General features: G+C 46.4%; 5 protein-coding genes across 10 annotated transcripts; 2 read left to right on the plus strand and 3 right to left on the minus strand.

Moving 5' to 3' along the window:
• The first annotated feature begins 23 nt into the window (after nt 1-23).
• LOC108026527 (serine/threonine-protein kinase fray2) lies at nt 24-995 on the plus strand. The gene is made up of 2 exons (XM_017097475.3): nt 24-803; nt 867-995. The coding sequence occupies exons 1-2, from the start codon at nt 222-224 to the stop codon at nt 945-947; spliced, it is 663 nt and encodes a 220-aa protein (XP_016952964.1). The 5' UTR covers nt 24-221; the 3' UTR covers nt 948-995.
• LOC108026972 (39S ribosomal protein L41, mitochondrial) lies at nt 948-1,572 on the minus strand. The gene has a single exon (XM_017098188.3). The coding sequence runs from the start codon at nt 1,486-1,488 to the stop codon at nt 988-990; it is 501 nt and encodes a 166-aa protein (XP_016953677.1). The 5' UTR covers nt 1,489-1,572; the 3' UTR covers nt 948-987.
• A 205-nt stretch (nt 1,573-1,777) lies between these two features.
• LOC108026764 (angiogenic factor with G patch and FHA domains 1) lies at nt 1,778-7,288 on the plus strand. Of its 3 annotated transcripts, none has more exons than XM_017097906.2 (9): nt 1,778-2,042; nt 2,098-2,221; nt 4,952-5,088; nt 5,251-5,346; nt 5,422-5,503; nt 6,021-6,506; nt 6,564-6,681; nt 6,738-6,843; nt 6,901-7,288. In XM_017097906.2, exons 1-9 carry the CDS (start codon nt 1,851-1,853, stop codon nt 7,063-7,065), a joined length of 1,506 nt encoding a protein of 501 aa, XP_016953395.1. In that variant the 5' UTR covers nt 1,778-1,850; the 3' UTR covers nt 7,066-7,288. The 3 variants fall into 3 exon arrangements, with proteins under 3 accessions (XP_016953395.1, XP_016953393.1, XP_016953397.1); XM_017097904.2 differs by lacking the exon at nt 5,422-5,503 and adding an exon at nt 5,567-5,945; XM_017097908.3 differs by lacking the exons at nt 6,021-6,506; nt 6,564-6,681; nt 6,738-6,843; nt 6,901-7,288 and adding an exon at nt 5,567-5,752.
• On the minus strand, nt 2,220-3,774 carry LOC108026766 (hexokinase type 2). Its single transcript, XM_017097909.3, has one exon. The coding sequence runs from the start codon at nt 3,632-3,634 to the stop codon at nt 2,270-2,272; it is 1,365 nt and encodes a 454-aa protein (XP_016953398.1). The 5' UTR covers nt 3,635-3,774; the 3' UTR covers nt 2,220-2,269.
• Nucleotides 7,080-24,953, minus strand: LOC108026767 (uncharacterized). 4 transcript variants are annotated; one of them, XM_044091699.2, is made up of 8 exons: nt 24,345-24,953; nt 17,946-18,535; nt 16,768-16,953; nt 15,815-16,692; nt 15,585-15,729; nt 13,358-13,606; nt 7,781-7,902; nt 7,080-7,718 (listed from the first exon to the last, which is right to left on the minus strand). In XM_044091699.2, exons 2-8 carry the CDS (start codon nt 18,472-18,474, stop codon nt 7,605-7,607), a joined length of 2,223 nt encoding a protein of 740 aa, XP_043947634.1. In that variant the 5' UTR covers nt 18,475-18,535; nt 24,345-24,953; the 3' UTR covers nt 7,080-7,604. The 4 variants fall into 4 exon arrangements, with proteins under 4 accessions (XP_043947634.1, XP_043947635.1, XP_016953399.1 ...); XM_044091700.2 differs by having other exon boundaries at nt 17,946-18,540; XM_017097910.3 differs by having other exon boundaries at nt 17,946-18,646; nt 24,345-24,949.
• Nucleotides 24,954-25,385: the final 432 nt, after the last annotated feature.

Raw genomic sequence — 25,385 nt, forward strand, 5'->3', positions numbered from 1 at the left:
CTGGAAAGCAATTAACCTCTTGAAAATCTCATTAAATCTGATATTTTATGTCAAAATACACTTTGTGAAAAATCAGTAGGACCACTGCCCAGAACTCCCAAAATATCTGCTTTATATGGCAACTTTTGAGAGGCGTTTTGGGATTATGGGCGGGAAAGAAGGCCACCAAAGAATAATAAAACAAAAATAGTCTGGAAAAAGCCTGTAAAGGATTATAAATTATGAGAGACCGCGACCGGCGCGACAGAGATCGTGACAGGGAGAGGGATAGAGATCGGGACAGGGACCGAGATAGGGAGCGGGATCGCGACAGACGCCACCGCTCAAAGTCGCCCGCCAGAAGCAGCCGGCAGAGCTCCAAGTCAAAGAAGAAGTCCAAGTCCAAGAAGTCAAAGAAATACTCCAGGAGGAGTCGCAGCAGCAGCCGCAACTCCTCGCGCAGTTCCTCCAGCAGCAGGAGCAGTTCCCGGAGCAGGCATAGTAAGAGCAGGAGCCGGGACCAAAACAAGTCTCGCTCCACATCCCAAAGGACCACTAGGGGTCCCAGTTCCGAGAGCAACTCCAGGTCCGCAACTACACCTGCAGCTGCCCCCTTAAAAGCCATCGATCTGCTGGACGCCAAGGTGCAGAAGGCACTGGAGACCATAGACGAGGACACCTTCAAGCCGACTTCCTTCTTCAGTTCTCGGGAGTCCAAGGAGGCCTTCGACAAGGTGATCATAGACCTGAACAATGAAACGGTGACAGTGCCCAACAAGCCAGTCATTGCTGTGCGAAACGAAGATGTAATATTCCATCCGAACGTGAGTGGGTCAGCCGGTGCTCAGAATTCCCTGCTTATGATCTCTTCATTTCAATCCCCACAGTTTCTTGGCGACCCGGATGCAAAGGCCGAGAAGTGGCTGCGCAAGCTCTACAATTACCGCCAGAAGTACATGCAGGAATAGTCGAGTTCAGACTCTGTATTTAAGAAACAATAAACTATGTCTAGAATATATCGCTGCCCGTCTTCCGGGCGCGCTGCAGTGCCTCCTCCGGTGTCAGCTGCTCATTGGCCGAGGGCTCCTTGGCACTGCCGTCTGCCTGCAGAGTTCCTGCCTTAAAGTCCTCGATGATCTTCTGCGAGTAAACGGCGTTGAACAGATCCAGGCTGGTGAACTCCGATTGGACTACGTCCGGCGCCTTGTAGGACACGTAGGGCTTCAGCTTGCAGTTGGTCAGGTCTGGAACTATGATGTCTGGGATCTTCTCGGGAATCTCCACGTACTGTCCGTCCACAATGATGCCCGTGTCTCGCACTCCGCGCTTGTGAATGGCCACCGGCGGATTGGCCATCGATTTTTGGGCCTCCTTCACCACGCGCGTTCCTCGCTTGTTGTACACGTTGAATTTGCGGAAGTTCCGCTTGCCCGCCAATACGGATGAAGTGCTGATGGCTCTCTGCTGGCACCGGAGCGCAATGGGCACCAGTTTAATTGAAATATTCATTGTTATTTGACTGCTAGGCGAGGAAAATGGTTAAATAACAAATGCGGGGACCAAACAGCTGTAGGAGGGTCTAGAGATGGTAGTTCTTAGATACAAGCATTCCCCTAAGCCTATCGATTAATTTTGGCGCCTATTTGCGTTATTAACATGGCACTGTTTTAAACAAAATTTTCGCGAAAAAACACGGAATATTATAACGCGGTAACGATACTATCGCAATGGTTTTCAAACCAACGATAGTGCAAGCCGGCCCCTAACCATCGACATTATCGATAGTGCCATCGATAGCTTCCAGCTCTATTCAGAAAGGCTTGTGATTTTCATCAAATTTGTTTATTGAAGATAAATTCGTTTTAAAAACGATGTCGTCGCCGGCTGAAGAGGAGGAGTCGGCGGAAGGTGCTGCAAAACATGATTTCATCGAATTGAAGAGCATGCAAGACCTGGAATCCTGCGAGCAGCAAGAACTCCTGCGGTATGTCGAGAAGCTGCACGGGATCATCCGGAAATACGACACCAAACTGGCGGCCTATAAACAAAAACTCCTACAATTTGTAAGTACGGAGTAGGGATTGTCTAAAGACTTCTAAACATTGTTGTTTTATAAAGGTGAAACAAGAGGAAAAGTCTTCCTGCGACAAAGCAATTCAAATCAATGAATCTCAGTTCCTGGAGGACCTGGATTCCCTTGAAAATAATGAGGATGCAGACAAAAAGGACAAGCCCAGCGATTGTGAGTCAATAGTTTCTTTATTATTAGTGCTACAACAGTAGTGAGTGCCTACTTCGATTTGCTGGCCACCGCGGCCACCAGCGCAGCTCCACGGCCTGATCCGTCCTCCGACAGCATGATGTCCCAGTCCTTGTCCGCCTTTACCAGCTTTTGGAGGGTTTGCCTCATATAGGCATCGAACTTAGGGTGGTATCTGTACACAGAGCCATCCATGCCGACTATCACGCGGCGGTTGGAGGTTCTGTTGACCAGACCACTCACTCCGATGGCCACCAAAGTGGCCGCCCGCTTGGCCACGCACTCGCAGATGTACCTCAGCGTCTGGCAGTCCTCCACCGAGGCCTTCTCCAGGCCAAAGAGCTGCTTTACTATTTTCCTGGTGCTGGCAAACTCAGGGAACGAGTCGTCCTCAATCTCAGAGATGTAGCGCGTCTCAAAAATCTCCTCGTTCCTCTGCAGAACGCTGGCAAACTCTGGCCGACGGCTGCTCTGCTTGAAGATCAGCTTTCGCTCGAGAGCGCGCAGCAGGACGAGGCGCACCAGGTTGCCCAGGTACATGCCTGCCGTCATCTTCTCGAAGAGCTGCTCCGCCCGGTTGATTGACTTCTCGTCTACCTCGCGATCGTATTCGGTGCGCACGAAGTCCAACTGCCCGCCCTCCCCAAAGGCACCCCACTCGGCATTCACAATAACTTGCCGCTTCGTCTTCTTAAAATCCGCATGAAGGAGATCTACGTTCTCCACATCCTCCACATAGCAGGCATTGCAGCCAGTGCCCACAATGACACCCACACGGCAGTCGGCGTTGCGATGAGCGCAGGACATCAGGGTTCCTGTGGTATCGTTAAGTATGGCCACCACGGCAATATCTGCGTCTCCCCGTCGTTGAATGGCCTCATGCAGCATGCGGCCCACATCCTCCCCCTCCACGCCAGGACAATCAAAGCCCTTGGTCCAGCGCACTAGGATGCCCTCCTTGAGGCCCAACTGAACGCAAGGAAAGGAGAAGGTGAATCCCAGGGGCAGATATGCGGTCTTCATGTCGTGTTTCTCCACAAATTTGGCCAGGCAGCCGGCGATGTGATCGAATAGCTCCACGCCTGGACCCACCATCAGGTCTTTGGGCACGGCGTAGATCTGAGAATCCACTGTGGCGTCGTGGTGACCTTTCAGCGAGACGAGCAGCACCCGGAAGTTGGTGCCGCCGAGATCCAGGGCCAGGTACTTGCCCATCTCGTCGCCCGTTGGCAGGTCCTGCACGTACGTGGGAAAGCACTTCACATTTGCCTGCGGATGCGTAGATCGCTTGAGACCACGGGCCACTTCCAGGCAGAAGCGACTGTACACCTCCTGCACCTGGTAATCACTCAGCACAAAGGGTTGCATAAGTTCTCGCACCTCCGCGTCCAGCATTTTGCTTGGCTAATCTGTCTTAGTTGTAACCGCTTCGAACGATGAGTAACGACTAACCAGGCGCCTGGCCAGCCCACGGCGATTTGGAACTGAGCTAGATGGCTGATAAGACTCGGGCGACGAGATGCAGTGCGCCAGGCATGGAAACAACTGCTGCCACTGCAATCTGGGAGCTGCGTAGCAAATTAAAAACGAAAACACACCTAAGAAGCTGATTTGCGAATTTCGAATCTGAAACTACAACTGCGCGATATGCTAATCGCTGAGTCCCGGCAGCAGCTCGTCAATTGTCGGCAATCGCTCCTGATTTGACACCCTACAAATTAATTGTAGATCGACGCTACTTAACTATTTGAGTGGAGGAAATATGCCATCATTGACCAAAGTCATTTCGTCTACAAGGGACCTTGATCGCTATCTTGAACATACAAAATATTCAACGAACCATAGGTCATTGCCCGTTATAAAAAGCTAGCATTAGGGAAAACCCAGAGATTTCGCTTCGAATTCGATTAGTTAGTGTTGTTCAATTTAGTAAAAGCGTTAAGAAGTACTCCGATTTACTAACCCATTTAATTTTACCTTAATCACTCAATTTTCTATACATTTTTTTTAAAGAGAGTGCAATATTCGAGGACAGAAATTTCAAGGTCATTTTTCACTTTTGCACTTGTTGGACCCTTATTGAAGACCATAAAGACATAAACTGTCACTGGGCTATATTAAGTGCAACACGCCTCCTGAGCCATCGGGGAGATAATGCCGTTTCAAGGAGTGCATCGTACACGCTAGGCCCACCCACTTCCCTATCTATTGAAGAGTATTAGTGGGGTCTCAGGTCGAGTAATAAAGCGTGCGTCAAAAATCCGGGCCTGCTAATGCCCGAGATTAGCGCCAAAGTGTCGCATGGGCTAACGCCACTGCCCCTGACAAAAACCTCGACAGCCCTTGACACAACTTTTAATAGAATTGAACAGATTGCGCAAGAATGTTTTCCTATAAAGCAGAGCTTCAGGGAAATAGTTCTAAGAAGCCTTCTCACTATTACTTTTATTATATGCAAATTACTATCATTTTTAAATTATGATTTAAAATTGGCTCCCTATACCATTATATTTATAAGCTTTAATAAGGAAGCGAGTTAGAAGTAATATAATTTGCTCAAAATTGGAAAGAAAAATAATTTAATGCTGATAGTAGCTAGTTTCGATTCTTGATAAGGCTAGTTCCCTAAAATATAATTTTGTTTTCAAAACCTTATCAGTCATTATTAAACAATTATTACTTGTCATGTTCGCATACCATTTTTAATTTCAGTATCGGCGACGGACGCCTTTAGTTTTGTGGACGAGATGCGGCAGGCGGCCAAGCACGCCGAAAACCTAAACAACTTCGTCTACGAGCCGACCTCGGGCTTGTACTACGACCACAAGACGGGTTACTACTATAACGCGGTAAATAAGCCATAAACCGCGGACGCAATCTTTATGACGTTCCGTTCTATTCCGCGATGCAGCGACTGCAGCACAGTGACATTCAGGGGTTATCGCACCGGCGAACCTACATCAATGACTCGAACTGTTCCTAACCTCCGCCCACTTTTTTCTCCCCCCCAGGAGTACGGGTTGTACTACGACGGAAACACTGGCTGCTACTACAGCTACGACCACGCCAAAGACTCGTACGAGTTTCACTCGCAGGCCCAGGTGCAGGTGAGTAGGTGTAGCCACGGACTCCTCTGCCTCACGACCACATTAACCACCGTTCTTCTCCTCCTCGCTGCGCAGCCTGTCAGCGACTGCGCCTATAGTAGCCTTTTAGCGGGGTTTCACAAACTCAGCATAGACCGAATGCGTAGCAATGCATTAGGTAAGCGACAAGGTCCAGAATGTGCGATAAAAACGCGGATTTCTTTTCTTCACTTGGTTGCAGGCGAACGAGGCGGCCAAGCCGGAATCCGAGGACGAAGAGGTGCAGTTCGATGAGCTGGGGGGCGTAATAACCGATCCCGAATTGCTTAAGAAGATCAAGGCCGATAAGCAAAAGGGCAAGGATCGCGCTGAGAAATCCAAGCGCAAGGCCAAAGGGAAAAAGAAGAGCAAGAAGCACGGTAAAAAAAAGCGAAAGAAGGATCGCCATCACAAGTCCAAGAAGCGTCACAGGGATTCCGGTGATGAGGACGCCGAGGAGGGCGAGCTTTCGCAAAGCAGTGACTCCAGCTCCGACTCCAGCGACAACGAGGGGAGCAGCAGCAATAGCGACACGGAAGACAGCAGTGTTCCGGTCTTTAAGGCTGCCGGTCGCTTTCAAGGTGCTAAAGATATCCAAGTTTTTATCGCGCTATCCCCGACTAGTTTAATTAACTCATTTTCTTCCTCTTTTATAGACATTGCCAAGAAGTATCCACCATCGCTGCGTGTTATTGTCCAGGAGACAAATCTGGAGGCCTTGAAGGTGGGAAGCCTGCATCTTATCACATACAAAGGTGGATCTTTAGGGCGCGAGGGCGCCCACGATGTTATCATTCCGGACGTGAACGTGAGCAAGTGCCACTTGAAGTTTACCTACGAAGCCAAGCTAGGACTCTACAAGTGCCTTGATCTGGGCTCCCGCAACGGCACCATTCTCAATGGTTCTTCAATGTCCAGCGAAGCCATGGACTTGGTGCACGGCAGTGTGATCATCTTAGGGCAGACGAAACTCCTGTGTCATGTCCACGAGGGCAACAGTACCTGCGGGCTGTGTGAGCCGGGTCTTTTGATAGAGACGTCGGCGCCGGTGGTGACCACAAGTGGCGCATCCACCGCAACCGTATTATCCCACAAGGAGCAGCTAAAGAAGCTGCAGCGCAAATATGGCCTGGAAAATGAGAGTGAGTACACTAACCATCCTTTAGTGCAATGATGTTCTAAGTTGTTTTTATTATCAGAATTCGTTGAACCTGGCGGCAATGGGCAGTCCAACTACAATGATCGCGCCGCAACTAGGCGTGTCAAGGTGGGCAGCAGCACCGACAAGGAAAAGACTGAGGTGGCTTGTGTGAACACGTGAGTATCTCCTTAGAAACATTCTCTTTTGGTGCTTGACCATCATCCTTTTTTAGTGAGATTGGCAGCTCCAACAAGGGCTTCAAAATGCTTAGCAAACTGGGTTGGCAAAAGGGCGACACTCTAGGCAAGACCAACGCCAGCGCTGGACTCCTGGCGCCGGTAAGTGTTTAAGACAAACTCAACGATTTCAAATGTCTGATACTATCCAATTTACAGATCAATGTGGTGGGCAACGAGGGCACCAGCGGGCTAGGGAACAGTGATCCAGTAATTTCCAGCTCCAGACCCGTGGACAAGCGAAAGTTGGCCAACCTAAAGATCACCCAGGCTCGATATCAGCGTGCAAACGACATCTTTGTTCAGTCAGATGGCAGTGATTAGAAAGGCATTTGGAATTATGTTGGAAACACATTTAATTAACAATTACATCGGTTCTATATATGTATATATTAATTCAAAAATCTTGCTATAAGGTTAAGCTATCAGTCAATTAATTAATTTAGCTTTGCTTATGAACAAAAAGAATATAGGGAAGGTAATGTTAAATAAATATGACGTCGCGTATGTTGGTCGAAACTAAATGCGAGCGAAATACGCACTCAAACCAATCGTTTAAAGTAAATACCGTGTAGCCTAAATATTAAATACAAAAGCCTCTTAAGATATGTGGTTTCTCTTGCGATACATGCTGGATAAGAGTTGCTGCAATACGTAATGTTGTATGGTTGATAATACTTTGCCCTGTATGTAAAATGTATCCGATAATATGTAGTGTAAGCTTGGTTGGCAACAGCCTAAGGCCCATCCACCGATTACAACACGAAAACGCACAACGAGAATCTTTGGATGTTGGAACTACGGAAGAACATAGCTACATAATGTCATGGGCCCAATGGGACGGGAGATGCATCCGATCCTCTCTAGCAGCTTCCTTGCGACTTGACGCCGATGAAGTAGCGAGATTCGCAGGAGTTCTTGTGCATCTCGCACCACGAGTTGTATGTATGGTTGTTGTAGCCGCATATTTTGTGTGCCTGCGGAGCCCATCGATCAAGGATTAGTGGATGATGGTTTTCCTCAAGAAACTACTACTCACCGGTCGCTGCTTCCGCGGACACTTGTAGCGACAGGACACGCACCGCGGCTGACGCGTCTGCAGATCCACCAGGCAGGTATCCTTCGGCCCACACTTGATGTCCGCACAGCTCACGCGGCCCACTGCAATATAAAGTTTACGTTTACGATGAGAGCGCATTAATGACGGCTGCCTGTGGTGAAGTTTCAGTTTTGGTTTATGTCCGGCCATTTCGGTTTTGGTTTAATGGCCCCTGCACTCTTGACTGCAAGTCCTGCCCCCCATGAGAACACGCCAGGTGGTGCCGCGATTTCGGAACAGCTCAGGCTTGGAGAAAACTTTCTAAGTTTTAAGCTTGTGAACCAGTCATTTTAAAGCACACAAGAAGTCGTAACTTGTATGAGTGGGAGATATTTATATAATTAAATTTCATAAAGTTCCTAAACCATCCTTGCGTGCCTGGGAATGTATAAGGATCAGGAATACACATGCATATCCATGTCTCTTCTCTGCCCTTGTGGCCATTTTCTAAGCTGACACATTATTCACACCACGCGCCTTAGTGCAGACATATGAAGCCTTTCAAAATATCACTGAAAAATAAGTTTAAGCCGTAAAGTTATAAGAACTTTCTTAATAAGGTATAAAACTAAAAAAATATTTACTATATACTATGAAAGATAGAACCTATATTAATTTATAATCGAAAGACAAAACATATTTGCATATCTAACAAGACCCAAGGTTTATGAGATTTGCATAGAATTTATGTCTTAAACTTATCCCAAAAAATTAAAATGAAAAATATTTTTGTCCCAAACTTTTTTGCATAATAAAAAACAAAAATAAATAAAACAATAAATAAAAAAAAAAGTATTCAATATTCAGTTTGATGAAATAACAAAAAGACGAATAGCTTCTCTGATCAGATACAACTTTGTTTTCTGAGCTTGAGGCCCTTTTCCATTCCATTACCCAGCCCCATCCCCAGTTTAATTTCAGCGGAGGGCCATCCGCGTGCGCAAGACGGGTAGCACCTTCGGGCCGGGCCAACATCCGACATCCAGGGAGGCAGAGCCACATAGCCAGTTAGCCAGTCAGCCAGTCGAGTAATAAAGCAGCCAAGCGGTGCGCACTGCGCAGCCGCAAACGCCGGGCAAGAAAGCAAGAGCAAAAGCAAAAGCAAGAGCAAAATATATGTGTTTATCGTCAACATGATCTGCGACTTGTGGGCAACATTGTTGCACACAGCCCCCGGGCATTGTTGAACGCAATTGCGATGGAGGTGGGGCTGGAGCAAAGGGAGGTGGCTGGGCTGGGCTGCGCTGTCTGGCATCTGCATCTGCATCTGCGTCCCGGGAGACGGTGCGTGAAAGTCGGCCGTCTAGCAATTCGTAACAGTTAAAGTTTATTAATTTCAACTGCCAATTTAGCTTTGGGCAGATACGTCCTTTGTGCCAGGACCACTCGCACCCCGCACTTGTTGATTGTGATGGATGTGGCAGTGGGTCCACTGGACTTCGGTGCTCAGTGGCCTCCAGAGCGGGAGCTGCGCCGCTGGCTATGGCTGATAATGCCGTCACAAGGCGAGCCAACTATAATTTGTTATGTCGACGTGGTTTAATCAACGCCGGCGGCCGTTGGCGGAACTTATTGCAACATTGTGTGGCTGGGTTGGGATCACATAGCATGGGATGGGCCGTGCCTGGCTGGTCTTGGGAGGGGATGCGTCGCGGGTCATGTGTCTGGCCCGGCCGCGTATATGCGTGTTCCCATTCAGGCCAGGCCGCCTGGCCATTTTGGCATTGCGTGTTGTTTAAGGTGATTTTAATACGATCGTAAACTACAGCCGGCCCAGAGGAAGAAGAGCCAGACGCTCGTCCAGACAAAAGTGACGTCGCGACGACGTGGACAGCCGGACAGCTGGACAGCCAGACAGCTGGACAGCTGGACAGCTGGACAACAGGACGGACGGACAGCTGGAGAGCCCAGACCGGACTTTATACCATTCGGGACCCCGCCACGCCAATCCACTCCCCGAGAGCTGCAATCACAGAACCTGCGTCGCCGCGCAACGTTGCGAAAATGGCGTTTTAATGGTTTGTACGTGTAGTCATATTTCTTGGGGCCAACGGCAACTTTTCGTGGCTTGTGCCGGGTCCCTGGTCCCCTCCACTTCGCCATCCCCCATTTCCCATCCCCCAGACAGAACTCTTCGCAGGCCTGAGCCCGGATCGCGACTGAAAATATTTATGTGAAATCAGACAAACAAACAAATGCCCGAGTACCATAAACTTACTAACCATGAAGATAAAAGCTCGGCAAGCCAGCGCACGGGCACGCTAGCACTATCTTATCCGCAGACGATCCACGTAACATAACGAGTACCAGACGCACATTAAGCAGCAGGACGGAACAGGAACTCCCAGTCCCGGGGGAACTTGGGCGGGACGGGGATCCCGGATCAACAAACTGCAGGGTCTCACGCACACTTCTTCCAGGCTTTGAGATACGACTGATGGCGGGCTCGGGGTAAAAGCAAGAGTGAATGGTGGCTAACGATCTTTGTTTAGGACGCGGCTACCGTTTAGAGGGATTACCGAGACGGACAGGCGAGCGGTGAATGAGTATCTGAGTGTCTCCTCTCGGGGAAAGTCGAGAAGCTTTGAACTACGAAAAGCAGGAGGCTGGGATAATCAAGTCCTCAAACGTCGGTTTCCTATAGCTCACATACGGAACTTTCATACCTCTCACTCTCATAGTGCTGTGCGTTCGCTTGGAAGTCACATCTAAAATATTTTCTAACAAAAAAGTCTTCTGAAAATTCAATCCAAATTTTAAGAATTTATAAAAATCATTTGCGTTGTTACCAATATTGTTGTTATACATTTTAAGCAAAACTTGTGTACCATTACAATCAATACAGTTCCGAGTGAAAATGTTTAATGAATCCAATATTCCTTGAAAAACATAAATGCTTACGGATTTTAAACGTCTAATAATTCTTTAAAATAAGAGAGCAATATACCCGTATTGAAGGATGTCGAAAAACAAAGGGAGTCGTAAATATAAATTATAATATTTTTCTACTGGATATTCCCCAGACCACAATAGTTCTACGAAAAGAAATGTACCCTATTCTAAAATCTAGAAGAAACTTGCTGGAATAAACCATAAGTCGTAAATATAAAAAAATATTTTTGTATAAATTTTTTATTTCAGAAAAAAAGTGATTTCGTATAAGCGCCCAAAAGTGAAACAAATATTTTTAAAATGAATATTCCAGGTGAAACTACTTCTAAATACAAAGGATATGTTCCTAAAAGGCTGTTTCATAACTAAATGAGTCCACTTTGAAAGATTTGTTTTTTATAGTAATATAAGTAATGTTTTTTATTCTGCTTTAATTAAATTAAAAACTTTTGAACCGAGTTGAGGAACACCACCTTATGAAAATTGAGGACGCCAAAAGCTGCAATATTGATAAGTAATGACACCCAGCAGAGGACCGAAGGAGGGCATTTTTGTCAACGGCAGCTGCTGTTGGTGCCGGATTGACGGCTTTTGTTTTTGCATTAACTACAAGCTGTAATTTGCTGCAAAACACCGCAATTAACAGGCAGTTGCAGCACGGCAGCCCTCTTTTGTCTTCAGCCCCCATGGCACACTAAACTAGTTTAGTCCGTCCGTCCCCGTCGCCCCACCTCCATCCGATCCGAGGTTCTCGAGTTCCTCTCCGGATTTGGTGTTTGGTGCGACTGCGGAACGCCCTCCACGCCTTCCAGCAGCGCTGATTGCCGCACGGAAAGAAATACCTTTCATTGCTAAAAGCTTTCTAAAAATATATTGCAGGTTTTCTAAAAGAAATAGCACTGAATAACACAAATATGAATTATGCACTATAATTGGAAGAAACATAAAAAATGCACAACAATTTACTTTTAATGCCAAAAAGCTGTACTGCATTGGGATATTTCTAGAACCGATTAGATCAAAAAATGCACTAAGTTTTTATTTCTTGATATAAAGCATTTGAACTGTTATTGGTGCGTTAAAAATGCTTATAAAATAAAATCGGATATGAATGATTAGAAGGCCCCTTTAAATTATTTATGCCATGTCAAACTTCTTAGGTGATATAAAACTAAATTTTACTTTGATATATAAAAATATTTTTGAAATATTGCACCGAGGATCTTGGAATACAAAATAATCAATTCAGCTCATTTGGTATATTCAGTTTAATAAAGATTTTAACTTTTCAGGTATATTAGTTATATGTAATAAACAATGACAAGGGAAATGGTTTTAGTGATCGAAAAAAGCTACAAAAATATCATTCTTAGGTGCTTGGGATAAAGTCAGTAAGAATATGTTTTTTCCATCTTATCCTTTATCAAAAAAACCTTGATGGGAAATATACATTTAATATTAACAATAATAAAAAACTATTCAGTAGATGGGAAGCTAAAGATGCTTATGATAAAATAGAAATTATTTTTGAGGGATATGATTGTGTTTAAGAACGATAAATTGAAATGCATATTAAATGCCTTACCCATCCATACGGTAACTTGGAAACGTAAAAAATGCAAAAAGTTTTCCTGCTGCGTTAAAAATGCTTATAAAATCAAATCGGATATGAATGATGAGAAGGCCCTTTTAAATAATTTATACCATGTCAAACTTCTGCACTATGCTAAACTTAGGTGATATAAAACTTAATTTTAGCTTTGAAATTAAGTGCGTAAAGAATGATCGGGTATGACTAATAGTAGAGCAAGAACCCTTAAAATGTATTATGCAATGATCATTTTATACACTATTCTGCATTTAGGAGAACGGTTTTCTGAGTACGAAATTTTCAAAATATTTGGAATGCTATGGATTTTTTGAGAACTGCCTATGATATTGATTTTTAGATTTTCAAATGTGGAGCAAACTATGAAACGAGCAATGACTTTTTAGGCAAAAACTGAACATTAAATGAATTTTTCGCTGTGCACCTTCTGCTGTGGGCCGACTCGGGCGATATAATTAATTGGAAATCGGAGTCGATCAATCGGATGGCGACCGCAAAATTAATAAGCATGAATGATGCCGACGACGCGAGTGTTCGCTGTAATTGTGGATGCACCCGTACCCGTGGTCGTGGTCGTAGTCAAAGTGGAGCAGACCGGACCAGATCGGAGCTGACGGGCTAATCAAATTGCTGGCAATCATGGAGCCGTATAAGCAAATGTAGCAATTTCAGTCAAACACCGAGAGAGCCGGCAACTTGATATGGGATATGGCCGAGCTGCAGACGGCGCACAACCACTGGCGGCTGCGACGCTATTCGATTCGGCTCGGCTTAACTTGGCCTAACTGAAACCTAACTCAACTTGGGCTGGGCCGAGCTGGCTGGAAACCCCAGTCGAGTCAATCAAACGCAAATTGCGGTTCCTTGTTGATTGTTGTTAAATTCGCACAGCAACAATTTGCATTCGCTGGCTGCCGCCTGCCGACTGCCGACTGCAACTGGGCTTTCCACACCAATTAATTTGATTGATTCTCGCAACGAAGTCTGCACTCGGCAGTGTGTGCCAAAATACCTACCTCGACAGGGTCCCGGATATGCCACGGCGATGGAACGTCCAATTTTGCAAATCATTCGATTTATATCACAGGCGCTCCTGTACGTCTTGCCGTCCACCCCGCACACGGCCCGCCTCTCGTCGTAGCCCCCGGAGTCCGCCCCCAGGTCGTCCCGGGGACACTCTATCCGGCAGGCGATGCAGTGCGGCATCATGTACTGGTCCTCCACGCAGGTCAACCCCTGCAGGCACTGGACTCCACGGCAGCTGTCTGGGAAGTGGGATTATAAGGGAGAAATCTATGAGCAGGGATCTTGTATAAAATATACGGGGAAGCACCTAACTTTTTTCATATTCTTTCACTTACTAGGGATTCTGTGCTGTTGGTATTGTATTAAAAATATTGTATTCAAAATTCGAATAGTTTTGATTATATTTTTATAAATTATATTAAACCTACTATTTTCATTTATGTGCTGTTAAATATATATGTACTACAATTTGATTTACTAAAAAAATCAGTTTTCAGTTGTTTTTCTGATCGAACAAGTGAGCCAAGATATATTCAAACTAAATCTTTAAATCGAGATGAATCAATCAATCTAGATTATCATTTGAATGACAAGATTCATATTGAAAAATTACTAGATAGTTTCTTCTTAGTTTTCAGAACATTTTGTTCTTGATGAGGAAAAGGGAATTCTGTTTGTAGAAACTATATTCTTTAAATGTTCTGATTGTAGCTATATATTATATTAAATATATACCTACAATTTTTTTTTTTATGTGCTGATAAAAATGTGCTAAAAACACAAATCTGTTTTCACAAAGCATATTCAATTTCAATCCTTAAATCGAGATTAATCAACCAATCTAGATTATCATTTGTATGACAAGATCGCTTCATCTTGGTTTTCAGAACCTTTTGTTCTTGATGAGGAAGAGGGAATTTTGTTTGTAGTTATTCCCTGAACATTCCCCCTTGCTCATCCCAAAATATGATGACAACTAATCATGCTTACAAGGTGCACCTTGCAACTATGTTTTTGGCATTAACGAATGCTCCTCGCATACGGGCGCTGATTGTGCCTATAAATAAGTAGTTGGCCAATGCCTATGATTAGCCCGACCCGTACCCGTACCCCCACTCGCAGTGCTCGGACTCTGGGCCATATACATATGCGCTTATATGGCCGGCAATAAACTGTCGAAATTTATCAGGGGGACATGCGGCGCGCTGATGCGAAAAGGCGAAACGCCTTGGCGCCAACTGCGACACTGCGAAATATTGCAATCATTTTTCCGCTCGCAATTGAACGCGAATGAGTGGTCGCCGCAGATCGCCATCGGAATGGCCGATTGGGCATTCCAGGGGATGTATTGGCACGCGCCAACGTTAGATTGCTGGAATTGCTGTGGCTGCTGCTCCTCCTCCTGCCCCTGCACTGTGGGCAAAATTTGACTTTATGTTCCTTCATACCCTATAAACAGCCTTATTCGTTTATTCAAGGATTCCACTTCGAGGAACTTTTTAGAAAAAATGATTTATATGTGCTCAAATCCTAAGAAGAGTGTAACTTGTCATGTTAGAAGCTTTAACAAAAAAAATGTGCAGTTTTTGCCAGAAAAAATACTTCAGCCCCACAGTGCAGTGCCGGTTATGTGTTGCAAGTTGCTAGTTGCTAGTTGCTAGTTGCTGGCTGCTAGTCGCCGGTTGCAGGAGCAACACCAGCAACAGAATGTCGTGTGCTTGCGGCTAATCCAACAAGTTCTTTGGGTTCCTGGCTCATCGTTCTTGTGCGCCGTTTTTATTGATCGTTTGAGCATGTTTGCGAGTGCTTCCTGTATCATTAAATTATTACACAACATTTCTGGCTTCGTCTGGCTGGCTGGCCAGTTGATTTCACCACTGGCGACAAGTTGTTGGCCGTAATTGAAATGTGCAATAATTTGTCATCTAATCTAATTGTGGCGCTGCTGCGTTTTGGCACGCGAGCAACCCAGTCCACCTACACTCGCAGAAATACTGGTCCACATTAAGCGGATTAATATGAATCCTAGTGCATGTGGGCATTGTAGTACGAAGACCCAGAAGTACTTATAAAATCCAATACTTTAAGATTTGTTTCCCTACTTCACTGTCTATTGCCTATCGAATCTCTGCATAGCAAGCACAATGTGCCCAGTGTGCAGGCGCAGCACATGGTCCATGGTAAATGGCGTATGGTAAATGGTAGTGGCGGACTCACTCTTGCAGTGGCCCCGATAGGCGACCTCCAGTTGGGCGTTGTTGGTGCGGCAGGCGCGCTTGCGCAGCTGGCACTCGGTGTTGTAGGTGCGTCCGTCGGAGCCGCAAACCGGATTCGAGTGCTGCTGATGTAGCTGCTGCTGCTGCTGGCGGATAAACAATTCGGCCCCGAGGAGTAGGCAATGGTCAGCGGATGGAAGCTGGCAGCTGGAAGCTGGAAAAGATACTCACCAGCGGCAGGGGCTCGTAGATTCCGCCCAGAAGAGCCAAGTCATGGGCATTAGCGGGGTCCGATGACGCAGCCGTTTCACTTCCGCGTTGCAGCTGAAAGAGTCGACGATGATTCGCCGACCCAGCGCCAGACATTGTGGTATTCGCTGACTGGGCTTCTGTATCCATTCGATCCACCCGATCCACCCGATCCATTTGATCCACTCGATCCACCCGATCCTGCTGCCTCTTCCGATGCCCATTGTCTGGATGTGGAGCATGCTCGATGCGTCTGGCATGTTGGTGTCTGACTCGAGTCGACTGTCTATTAATGTCGTTGGCGGGTTCATTAGCATTTGCCAAGTTGCGTCTAGACGAGATTGAGTCTGCGTCGGGCGACTGCGACTGCGACTGCGCAGGCGTCTTGTCTGGAGCTGCCGGTGAGGAGGCATTGGCTCCTGTCGTCATTGATCTTGTTAAGTGCTTGCCATTGCCATGGCTGTTTCTGTTTCGGTGCCTGCGCCTCTCGTAGCCCGTCATCTCCACCCGGCCGCGTCTCACCTGGCCATTTGTGGGCTGGGACCCAGACTGCGTCTGCGTCTGGCGCTGATCTGGCAAATTGCTGCTGTCTATGATCAAAAGCCTCCGGTGCAGCTTTCTTTGGTCATTGGCACGTTGGCGTTGGCCGCCGTCTAAACCTAAATTGTGGTTGGAATTTTCGCTACTTAGACTACGGGACTCGCGGGGAGGCTCTGCCATGTCCTGCTCCTGCTGCTGGTCCAGTTCCTGGGTCCTGCGTCGCAGGGCAGCTCCGCATTCGGGGGCGCAGACGCACTTGGGCCGGTTCCGACGCTTCACGCACTTCTTGTTGGGCCCGCACTTGAAGCCCTTGCAGCTCTCTAAGAGGATGGGGAAGAATATAATAAGTTGGCATGGATGACCCCTCTGGACCCCTTGGATAGGGTGCAACTCACCCATGCAGGGCGAGCACTCCACCCCGCCGCCGATGGCCGTGGCGAAGAAGTACTCCACGCTGCTCAGCTCGCGGTCCGTGTAGGAGAAGCTCTGGCTGGAGCCGCAGCACTCCGCCCGCGAGATGTTCGTCGAGAAGACCTGGCCGCACTTTCCGCTGCCCAGGTGCGTCTGCCAACAGGTGCCAGCTGGAGGGGATTGGGCGCTTTAATAAACCATTGCGATTTGTTCGGTTATAGAAACCTAGCTAGGTCCTCTTAGGCACCTCTAAAGTGCAGTTTAAACTTTAAAGCTATGTTTTGGAATAAAAACTGACATTATTAGGATGTGCTTAGCATGACAACATATCACATACTATGTCCATGTCGCCTCCATTTAGTTTTAAAAGTTAGTTACTTATCTAAAGCTAAATTGCTAAAGTTCATTCTAGTAAAACAATGCATTGAATTTTCCCACTGTTAAAGATACATACAACATTAAGCTACATACTGTTGAAGAAAAAAAATAACACAAGTGCTAGTACACATCGAAGTTGCTCCCTAAAACTACTTTTGTTTTGTTTAACTAATTAGATGCAACCAGTTAGTTTTTAAAATTGAATCGTATTGTTATGACTCATGTTAGCCCCAGCAAGGTAAGGGAGAGCTGGCACTTTGCAACATTTTAGCTTTAACGAAGCGCATTCCAAAAAAGTGCTACATTAAAATGCGGTTTCCTCCAGCTAACCGGAAGAAAACAGCTCGAGCTCCCCTTTCGCAGTGGTCAAATTTCGCCCAGGTATTCGACGAGCAAAACAAAATGATTTGTTTACTTTCAAGATTCAGCAGGAATGCGATGTGCCGGCCGCTAATCGAAATCGCGCGACCAGATTGCGAATTCTGCTGTGCGCAGTGCGAATTTGCCCCTCTTTCTGCCGTATTTTGATCTTCTGCTTGTTGTGATCACCGAATCGATTTGGCAGAGCCCAGCAGATTTTGGGATTCGCTGGATAAACAAACAGCGAGGCAGCAGGGCTGTGGGAAATTGCGTCACACTCGAATATAATGTGACACATTCGTGGAGGCGAATGAACTGAAGGGAGATGGGGTCTAAGATACATGCAGAACGAATGCAGGAGTGGCGCCTGTTTGGGGTTCTGCTTCCCAAGACTCAGATGGGTGGGGGCCAGGTGACTACTTACCCGCCGCCAGGCGAAAATTCAGTAGCAGCAGTCCAATTAACAGAGCCATCAAAGGCTGTCCAACCAACTGATGACCAGAAGTTGCTGCTGCTCCCGGTGTTGCTGCAGTGTCGGCTGATGTTGCTGCTGTTGCTGCTGTTGCTGCCGGGCCTGCTGCTGTTGCTCTCGTGCAGCGCATGCTTTTCAGTGGACTAGGACTGGCCAAGTGTTCGTGTTGCTGCTGGCGCTGGTGTTGCCGATGCTGCTGCTGCCTGTGTTGTAGCTGTTCACGTGCCATTGACACCTCCTCGTCAGGGCAATTGACGTCATGGCCACGGCCAGCACAGCGATCTTCACCGTCATCCCCGTCCTGCCGGCAGCAATAGCAATTGGCCAACTCTTGCAAAACACTCCATGCGCTTACTATAAATAAACCGAGAGCTGCTCTACATTCGTGGCTAGTTGCTCTTGCCAATTGTGCTGCTGCTGCTGTTGCTGTTGCTGTTGCTGCTGGTGCTGGTGCTGATGTTGCTGCTGACGTCTTTGACATTGTTGCCGCTAATTGGTTCGGGTCTGGTGTCGCCGGAAGTGCGCGGATGGCGGTCAGCTCTCTGCGCTTGAATTTGTAATTCGATTTGAGAAATGTCAAATTGTTTTGGCTGCTCGTCGGCGGATGGTGCTGGTGGGGCTGATGTTGCTGATGAGGCATGACAGCGCGAGAGCTGCGGATAGACAAGAAGCAAGGGATGACGGCGGCACTCGAGTAACAGGTAACTGCTAAGCGGCAAGTGGCAAGTGGTAAGTGGCAAGTGGTAACTGGTAACAAGCAAGGATGGATTCAATTAGAAAAGGCAGCGCACAGCCACTCCAGCTGGAACGGAGATGGAGATGGAGATGGCTACGGGCTTGGGCATGGGCATGGCGTGGTGTGGCGGGGAAGGAGCCTCGAGTGGAGTGGCACGCCAGCAGCATGATGCAACCGGCGGCGGCTGCGGCAGCAACAGTCAAGCACCAAGAATGCTTTGCACAAAAACGACGGCCAAGAGGCAACAATTAAGTCTCAAACGTTGAGTTGACATTGAGCAGGCGGTTTTCAAAATGCGACTACTAAAAATAAAGAACCTGTTGCTGCCGCCGCCGCTGTGTTGTAGGTTTGGCGCATTATGCACCGTCTGTCTGGCTCGGTACACGCGGAGAAATTCCGGGGAAATCATTTCGGTTGGAATACTAAAAATATAAACGTAGCTTGTCGCACAGGGATAATGCCAATAATAAATAAATATGTTAATATTAAGGTTTCAATTAAACTACTATCCTCTTAGCACATCCCCATAAATATCTTTTTCTTGAATTTCAATCTTAAATTGAAAAAGTTTCAATTGTTTAGAAGGTTTAAGTAAAATAATAGATAATTTCTTGGGAAAGTGATTTCCAAACACACCTCTACCTCTAAACAGAAGACAAGAAAAACGATCCGAAATTGAACATATATTTTTCAAAAATGTATCTTTTGAAATAGTAATATAAACACCTACTTTAATTAAATTTGCTAGAATTTGGAAAGGAAGATATATTATTTCCCTTCCAAGAGCTAATAAAATTCGCATACGATATTTCTCTGAGTGCATGGTCCCCTCTGCAAGCCTCTTTTTGCCTGTCTGTCTGTTTTTTGTCTGTCTGTTTGTTTGCGGCCTGCTTGTTTGTTTGCCCGGTTGTTTGTGACTTGCAGTTTGGCGCGCTAGTTTGGCATTTGTTTTATTTTGGCTGTCGTCGTCATGACTTTAAGGACGTGCTCAAGACAACAAATGCATGTGCATATGCATATGGATACGGCTGGGCAGACGGAAAAGAACAGACCGAACGTGACTGGAGTGCGGCTTGGCTGGAGTATCCTAATTTGGCCAACTCGGCGAACGTCCTTGAGGCGACTGCGGCTCAACTACCCCATTCAATTAGCCCACTTCAGCGGGGCACCCAGACCCCCGATCCCCGATCCCAGCCCAAGCCCGAGTCCCTCGTCGAATGTTCAGCTGCTGTGGCCAATGCAATAACCTCTGCTTCCCTTTCCCCGGGCAATTAATGACCTACTGCGTCTGGAGTTCGGGTTCGGGTTCGAGTTCATGTCCAGGGTCCGGTGGAAAAATTATTGCGTTAACACGCGTTGCGACATTTTTTTATATGGCCATTGCAATTTCGTCCACTTCTCCGCATCCGGCGGTTGTCCAGTGTCCTCTGTCCTCTGTCCCCTGTCCAGTTGTCCGGTTGGCGCGCCAGACGATGTCTGCACTCACACAGAGCCGCGGAGCCGTGGAGAAAATATAAAAAATAACACACGCACTTGCCACGGAGCTCGGGATTGGAGATTGGGGATGGCGGATTGGGGTTCGGGGATTGCAGACTGCGGATTGGGCACTGCAGTTGCACTGCAGTTGCATCGAGCTTGGGTCTTCGGCTCGGGCTGCATTCCAGCAGCAAGGCTATTTTTAGACCCCGGGCAGTCAATGGGTTTTTATAACCTTTGCCAATGACTTGGTTACGACAAATGTAACGGACCAACACTAAGCCATTCGAACAACAGATATCAGCCGTTTGCACCGAAAGAAACTCCCAAAATCTAAGCCAAGTTTGCTGTGATATAAGACAAGAACCAAGACAACCAGCCAGCTCGCTCTGATTAAAACCTTATAGTAAAGTTTCCCATAAACCCTTTTAAAAAGGCTAATATCTGCAAGGTTCTTTCTTGGGAACTATAATGGAACAGGTAACTTTTTTACCCATCTTTACCTTTTGCAAGATAAGATAAGATTAGGAATAAGGGGAAGTAAATTATTAACTTATATAACAAAATGTGCGCTGTTTTAATTTTTTAACAGTGCCTATGTTATGTAATAAAATAAATAACAAAATCGCAGCGTTTTGCTGAAAACGAAAAAGCCAAAGTAAAGTGAAATCCGGAGCATGCATTCATAAACAGGGGACAAATGAAGGGGAGCTTAAGGTGCCACTTTTCTGCCAGTGCGGTGAAAGTGTTAGTGCCACCTGGCCAGGCCTAGGTGAAGAGCTGCTTCGGCTGGGATCTCGAGCGATCCGCTAAGGACTTTCCTCTGGCCGGCCGGCCAACCTGCCGGCTTTGGCTGTACCCAGAAGCTTCGTGCCCAAATGCCTCGAATTCCTCGATGCTCGCTGAAATGTCTTTTGGGCACAGCCGCAATAACAAATGAGAGGCAAGAAATAACAAAGAGTGCAGGAGCAGCAGCGCGAAAAAATGCAAGGAGCGCCGAGCCGGGGCAAAACAACGAGGCACAAATGCATTCTCCTCGGCAACTGCATTGCCAAACTCAGGGTCCACACTCACACACCCGAAGGGGCACCAACACACCCAGGCGGTCTGGGTCTCTGCACCACATACGTGGAGGTATACCGCATAGCCAAGGCGAAGGCCTCCTCCTCCTCCTCTGGAGATGCAGTTTGACCGTTGGCCGCCGCCTCAAAAGACCTGTTTTCATGTTTTTGGGCATTTATTCTGGATTTTCGCAAAATGTGTTTTTTCCTCCTCCGGCCAGCGCGCTCGTTTGTATTGAATTGCATCTTCTGCTGCGCTGATCCTGGGCTGTTTCGCTGCACTTCAGCAACAAGTGCATAATTTCAACCTCAAGCCGGGCTGGCCAAAAAACTTGCATCAAACGTGGTGCTGAATTTCACTGCGGTTCTCCCAGGTATTCCTGCTCGAGCAGCTCGGACCGCCTTCAGTTACATTTGCGTATTAGATTAAGCCGCTCCCAGGCCAGCCCAGTGCCCAGTGCCCAGTGCCCAGTGCCAGTGGCCAGAATCCAGTCCCCATTGCGTATCATGTGGTGCCCGAAAGCACGTGCTCCCAAGCCCCATTGTCCCGCCCAGAAAACCGATCCTCCAGACGGCGGCCCAGCATAGTTTGGAGAAACAGATAGAGTAGCCAAACAAACAGCGGAAACAAGCCATCCTGAGAATTTTGCAGATAAACATGGGAGCTGGAGAAAAGACTTCTATAGGTGTCCATTTAGAACAAACTTGCATGTACAATTTTCACACCTGTGGTGCCAGAAATTATTACTTAAGTGATAAGCATTTGATATAGAAATCACTTGCTTTTTTGAAGATAATGGGTTTTACAGACTTTTAGTGGCTTTCAAGTTTGTTTAAGGAAGTCGAAAGGTAAAGGAAATAAGAGTTACAGAAGTATTCTATAACTGAAAGTATTCTAAATCTTGGTTTGTGGCACAGGAAGGATTCTGTTCTCAATAGCAATTACATCATAGTTTCTGTCCATGCACGTGTAGTACCTTTTTCCTAATACGAGTTAGGATTAAAAGGATCTTTTAACGTATAATACTCTCCAAGATTTTTTATAACTTTTTGATTGTTAAAGAATTCAAGTGTTGTATTGTATTATGATTTTCTTGGCGCATTAAGGTTTCATATCATATCTTCTGTAGATCCGAAATAACATGTTATAGGGTAAGAGATCTTGCGACGCGGAAAGTAATGACCTCGTATCCCATGTTTTTTTCCCGTGCAGCTCAGTTTCCATTCTACATTCGCCTGGACTCGGACTCGAATCGGACTCGAAATCCCGCAATCCAGTCACCGACCGACTTTGAGCTCCATTCAGGCCGATTGCGCAATGCCGATCGGTAGATCGCGAGTGCCAGACCCGGCTCCAAGCTATTTTTAGCGCTGTCCGTTCTGCGGAACCCTGTGGGTCGCCGTCACCGTCGCCTCCACCGTCGCCCCACTGTGGATAACCGTCTGCGGTTCAAATCGCTTAAGAAAAGGGTCAACGTATTTGGTTTCGTACGCAGCAAACGGCCCAAATCGAAATCGATCGAAAGGCGGCCGGGGGAGGGGTTTCCAAGGAAACAGTTTGTCATCGGCCAACAACAGGAAATTCCTTTCGGCAAACTCATCAGCCAAAGTAAACTGTGCGTCTCCGCTTTGGCGCGAGATTAATGACACTTGGACAGCGGCCCGCCCCTCCGACGGCCCGCCCACTGGGGCATTTGCATATGACAGCAGCCGCAGCAGCCGCAGCAGAAGCCTCGTTGTTTGTTATGCAAGCAGTAAATTTTCAATAAATATACATAAGCCAACAAACAAATCAAATCAAACCGACAGTGGCTGTATCATCAGCAGCAGCATCGCCAGAGCAGACAGCTGGACTGCCTGCACTGGAAAAAGCCCCTAGAGCGAATCGCATTTGGCGAGAATATTTATCAGAGCCTGGTTTTAGGTTGTAGGATTTCGGAACTTGCCTTAGCTTTGCTTTTGCTTCAAGTCCAGTTTCAAAGGGAGGTAGCTTCAACAGCCGAAACATCTTGTATTTAGAATAATATATAATGGCTTTTAAGCAAGATATCTTTAAAAATTAATGTAACGAATATTAATCTATAATATTTGAACTAATTGCTGTTGAACAGTTGTTACATTTTCTATCCCAAAATATAATTATAATATTTAATTATCAATATCAATTGGATTAAGAATCTCTGACCATCGAGATGTATGAAAAGCCCCTGTGTCCATTTATAAAGTAGTTTGGGGAATAAGGGAATTCGTTCAAATTCACTACAAATTTATTAATCACAGCTATAATTGTGAATTTGTTTGAAGCATTGCGGTTAATCAAGTTGCTTAGAACCATCACACCATGTAGCATCCCTTTTTCCCCAGTGTGATATTGTTGTTTTCGCTCTGCGCGGAGGCTCGTCTGGTAAACACAGGCGTAGACCCTCGCTGACCACCGATCCGCGGACTGCTCGAATGCCACGCGTTGCACATACGCAGCGTGGGCCAAAAAGAGCAAGAACCAAGAACGCCACTTGACACTCGACACTCGACACTCGACACTCGTCACTGTTTGTAGTTTTTAGTCGCCTAGGAGCAGCCCTCGACGGCTCATTAGCAGCCGCCGGACTCAGAAATGTCCCAGAGTAAACAGGAAATCTGCAGGACGACTCGAGATTTGCTTATGCTACGGGTTGTTGGCTTTGCGCCACTCGGAATCAGAGTCTTCGGAATCGGAATCGGAATCAGAATCAGAGGCAGAATCTGATTCTCAACTTCATGCCGATTTGAGGGCCAGGCGGAATGGGAGTCTGGGTCTGGAGATGGAGCGGGAGCGGGAGCTGGGCGACTCAGCAAACCGCAAATAAAAACAAACATCGGCTCACATGAAATCCGAGCTGTTATTGAGTCTTTCGATCGCCTTTCGTTGACAACTATGCAAGAATTTTGTTATTGTCTGAGATGGGCAATGGTACGTGGAAATATTCTCGTCTGCTGCGTCTGGGTAAATGAAAACGAAACAGAATATCCAGATGATGGCGGGCGGTGTGTCTGGGCTGGGGATTTCTTCCCGAAACTGGGCCAAAACTACGAACTCACCTTTTTGACTGTCGATTTTCCGCTTTTAGAAGTAACTTTCGCACCTAGACGCGGTTGTTTGCCCACAAATTAGCGGCCGGCATGCAGGGAGGCAGTGTGCATGTGACGACACCTTGGGTACTACGAGAAATCAGGCTTGCGGAAACCGAAAAAAATAAATAAAAACACTTTCTGCACCAACGAAAACAAAATGAAGAGTTGCCGACCGGCGATCGCGCTTCTGTCCATCCACACTTATCGCTGAGTTTTCGAATTTCAGCACTTTCTGACCGGCTTTATTTACATTTCCACTTCCCGATTTTCGACTCGGTTCTGTTCTGGTTCTGGCACTGGCTTCTGGAGTCGCGAGACTGGACGACGCAGCACTAGGTTTCGCCTGTTACACTGGCCTGGGCACCAGAGACGTGCGCTCCATCTGATGGTCGAATGCCGACTGAATTTTGAAAACCAAAGTTCTCATTTAGGTAAGAAAGAGGCGTCCGCGGCAAGCGCAGCACTATGGGGCAGGCGCCTGGAATTCGTGGAACTTTTAGTTCGTGCCTCAAGTTATAACAGCCGAATGGAACTAGTTTGCCCTTAAGGCATTTTAATGTTTATTTGAAAAAGGCTTTTAGGAACAATTTTTGGACTTATAATATATTATATTTCAATGTCATTACTCAAAGGGCAAGGTAGTTTGCTAATTGCTACTTTTAAAACAGAGTAGAAGGTCTTATTCACCCGCTGCTACGCCTAATATTAAATTTGACTAACTTTCTAAGATAAGAAAATACTAAAACACTTTTAAGGAATTTTTAATTGCCTCTCAATATATTTTCAAAATATTAGAGTACATGCTTAAACCCATTTTTTCGGAAGTAATATAAAAAATCTAGGCCAAAATATAAATTTCTAAAGTTCGAATGTAACAGTTCATTAAATAGTAAGTGTTGTTTTATCCCACTGTGCAAACAGCCGGTGGCTGCGGTGTGCCTAAGAGACATGAATTTAAAACAAAGAAAAGTAATATTTTTAATAAAGTGTGTTGTTTTTAACCTAAAC

Source organism: Drosophila biarmipes, chromosome 2R (assembly GCF_025231255.1).
Source record: "Drosophila biarmipes strain raj3 chromosome 2R, RU_DBia_V1.1, whole genome shotgun sequence".
In the NCBI taxonomy this organism is placed as follows: Eukaryota; Metazoa; Arthropoda; class Insecta; order Diptera; family Drosophilidae; genus Drosophila; species Drosophila biarmipes.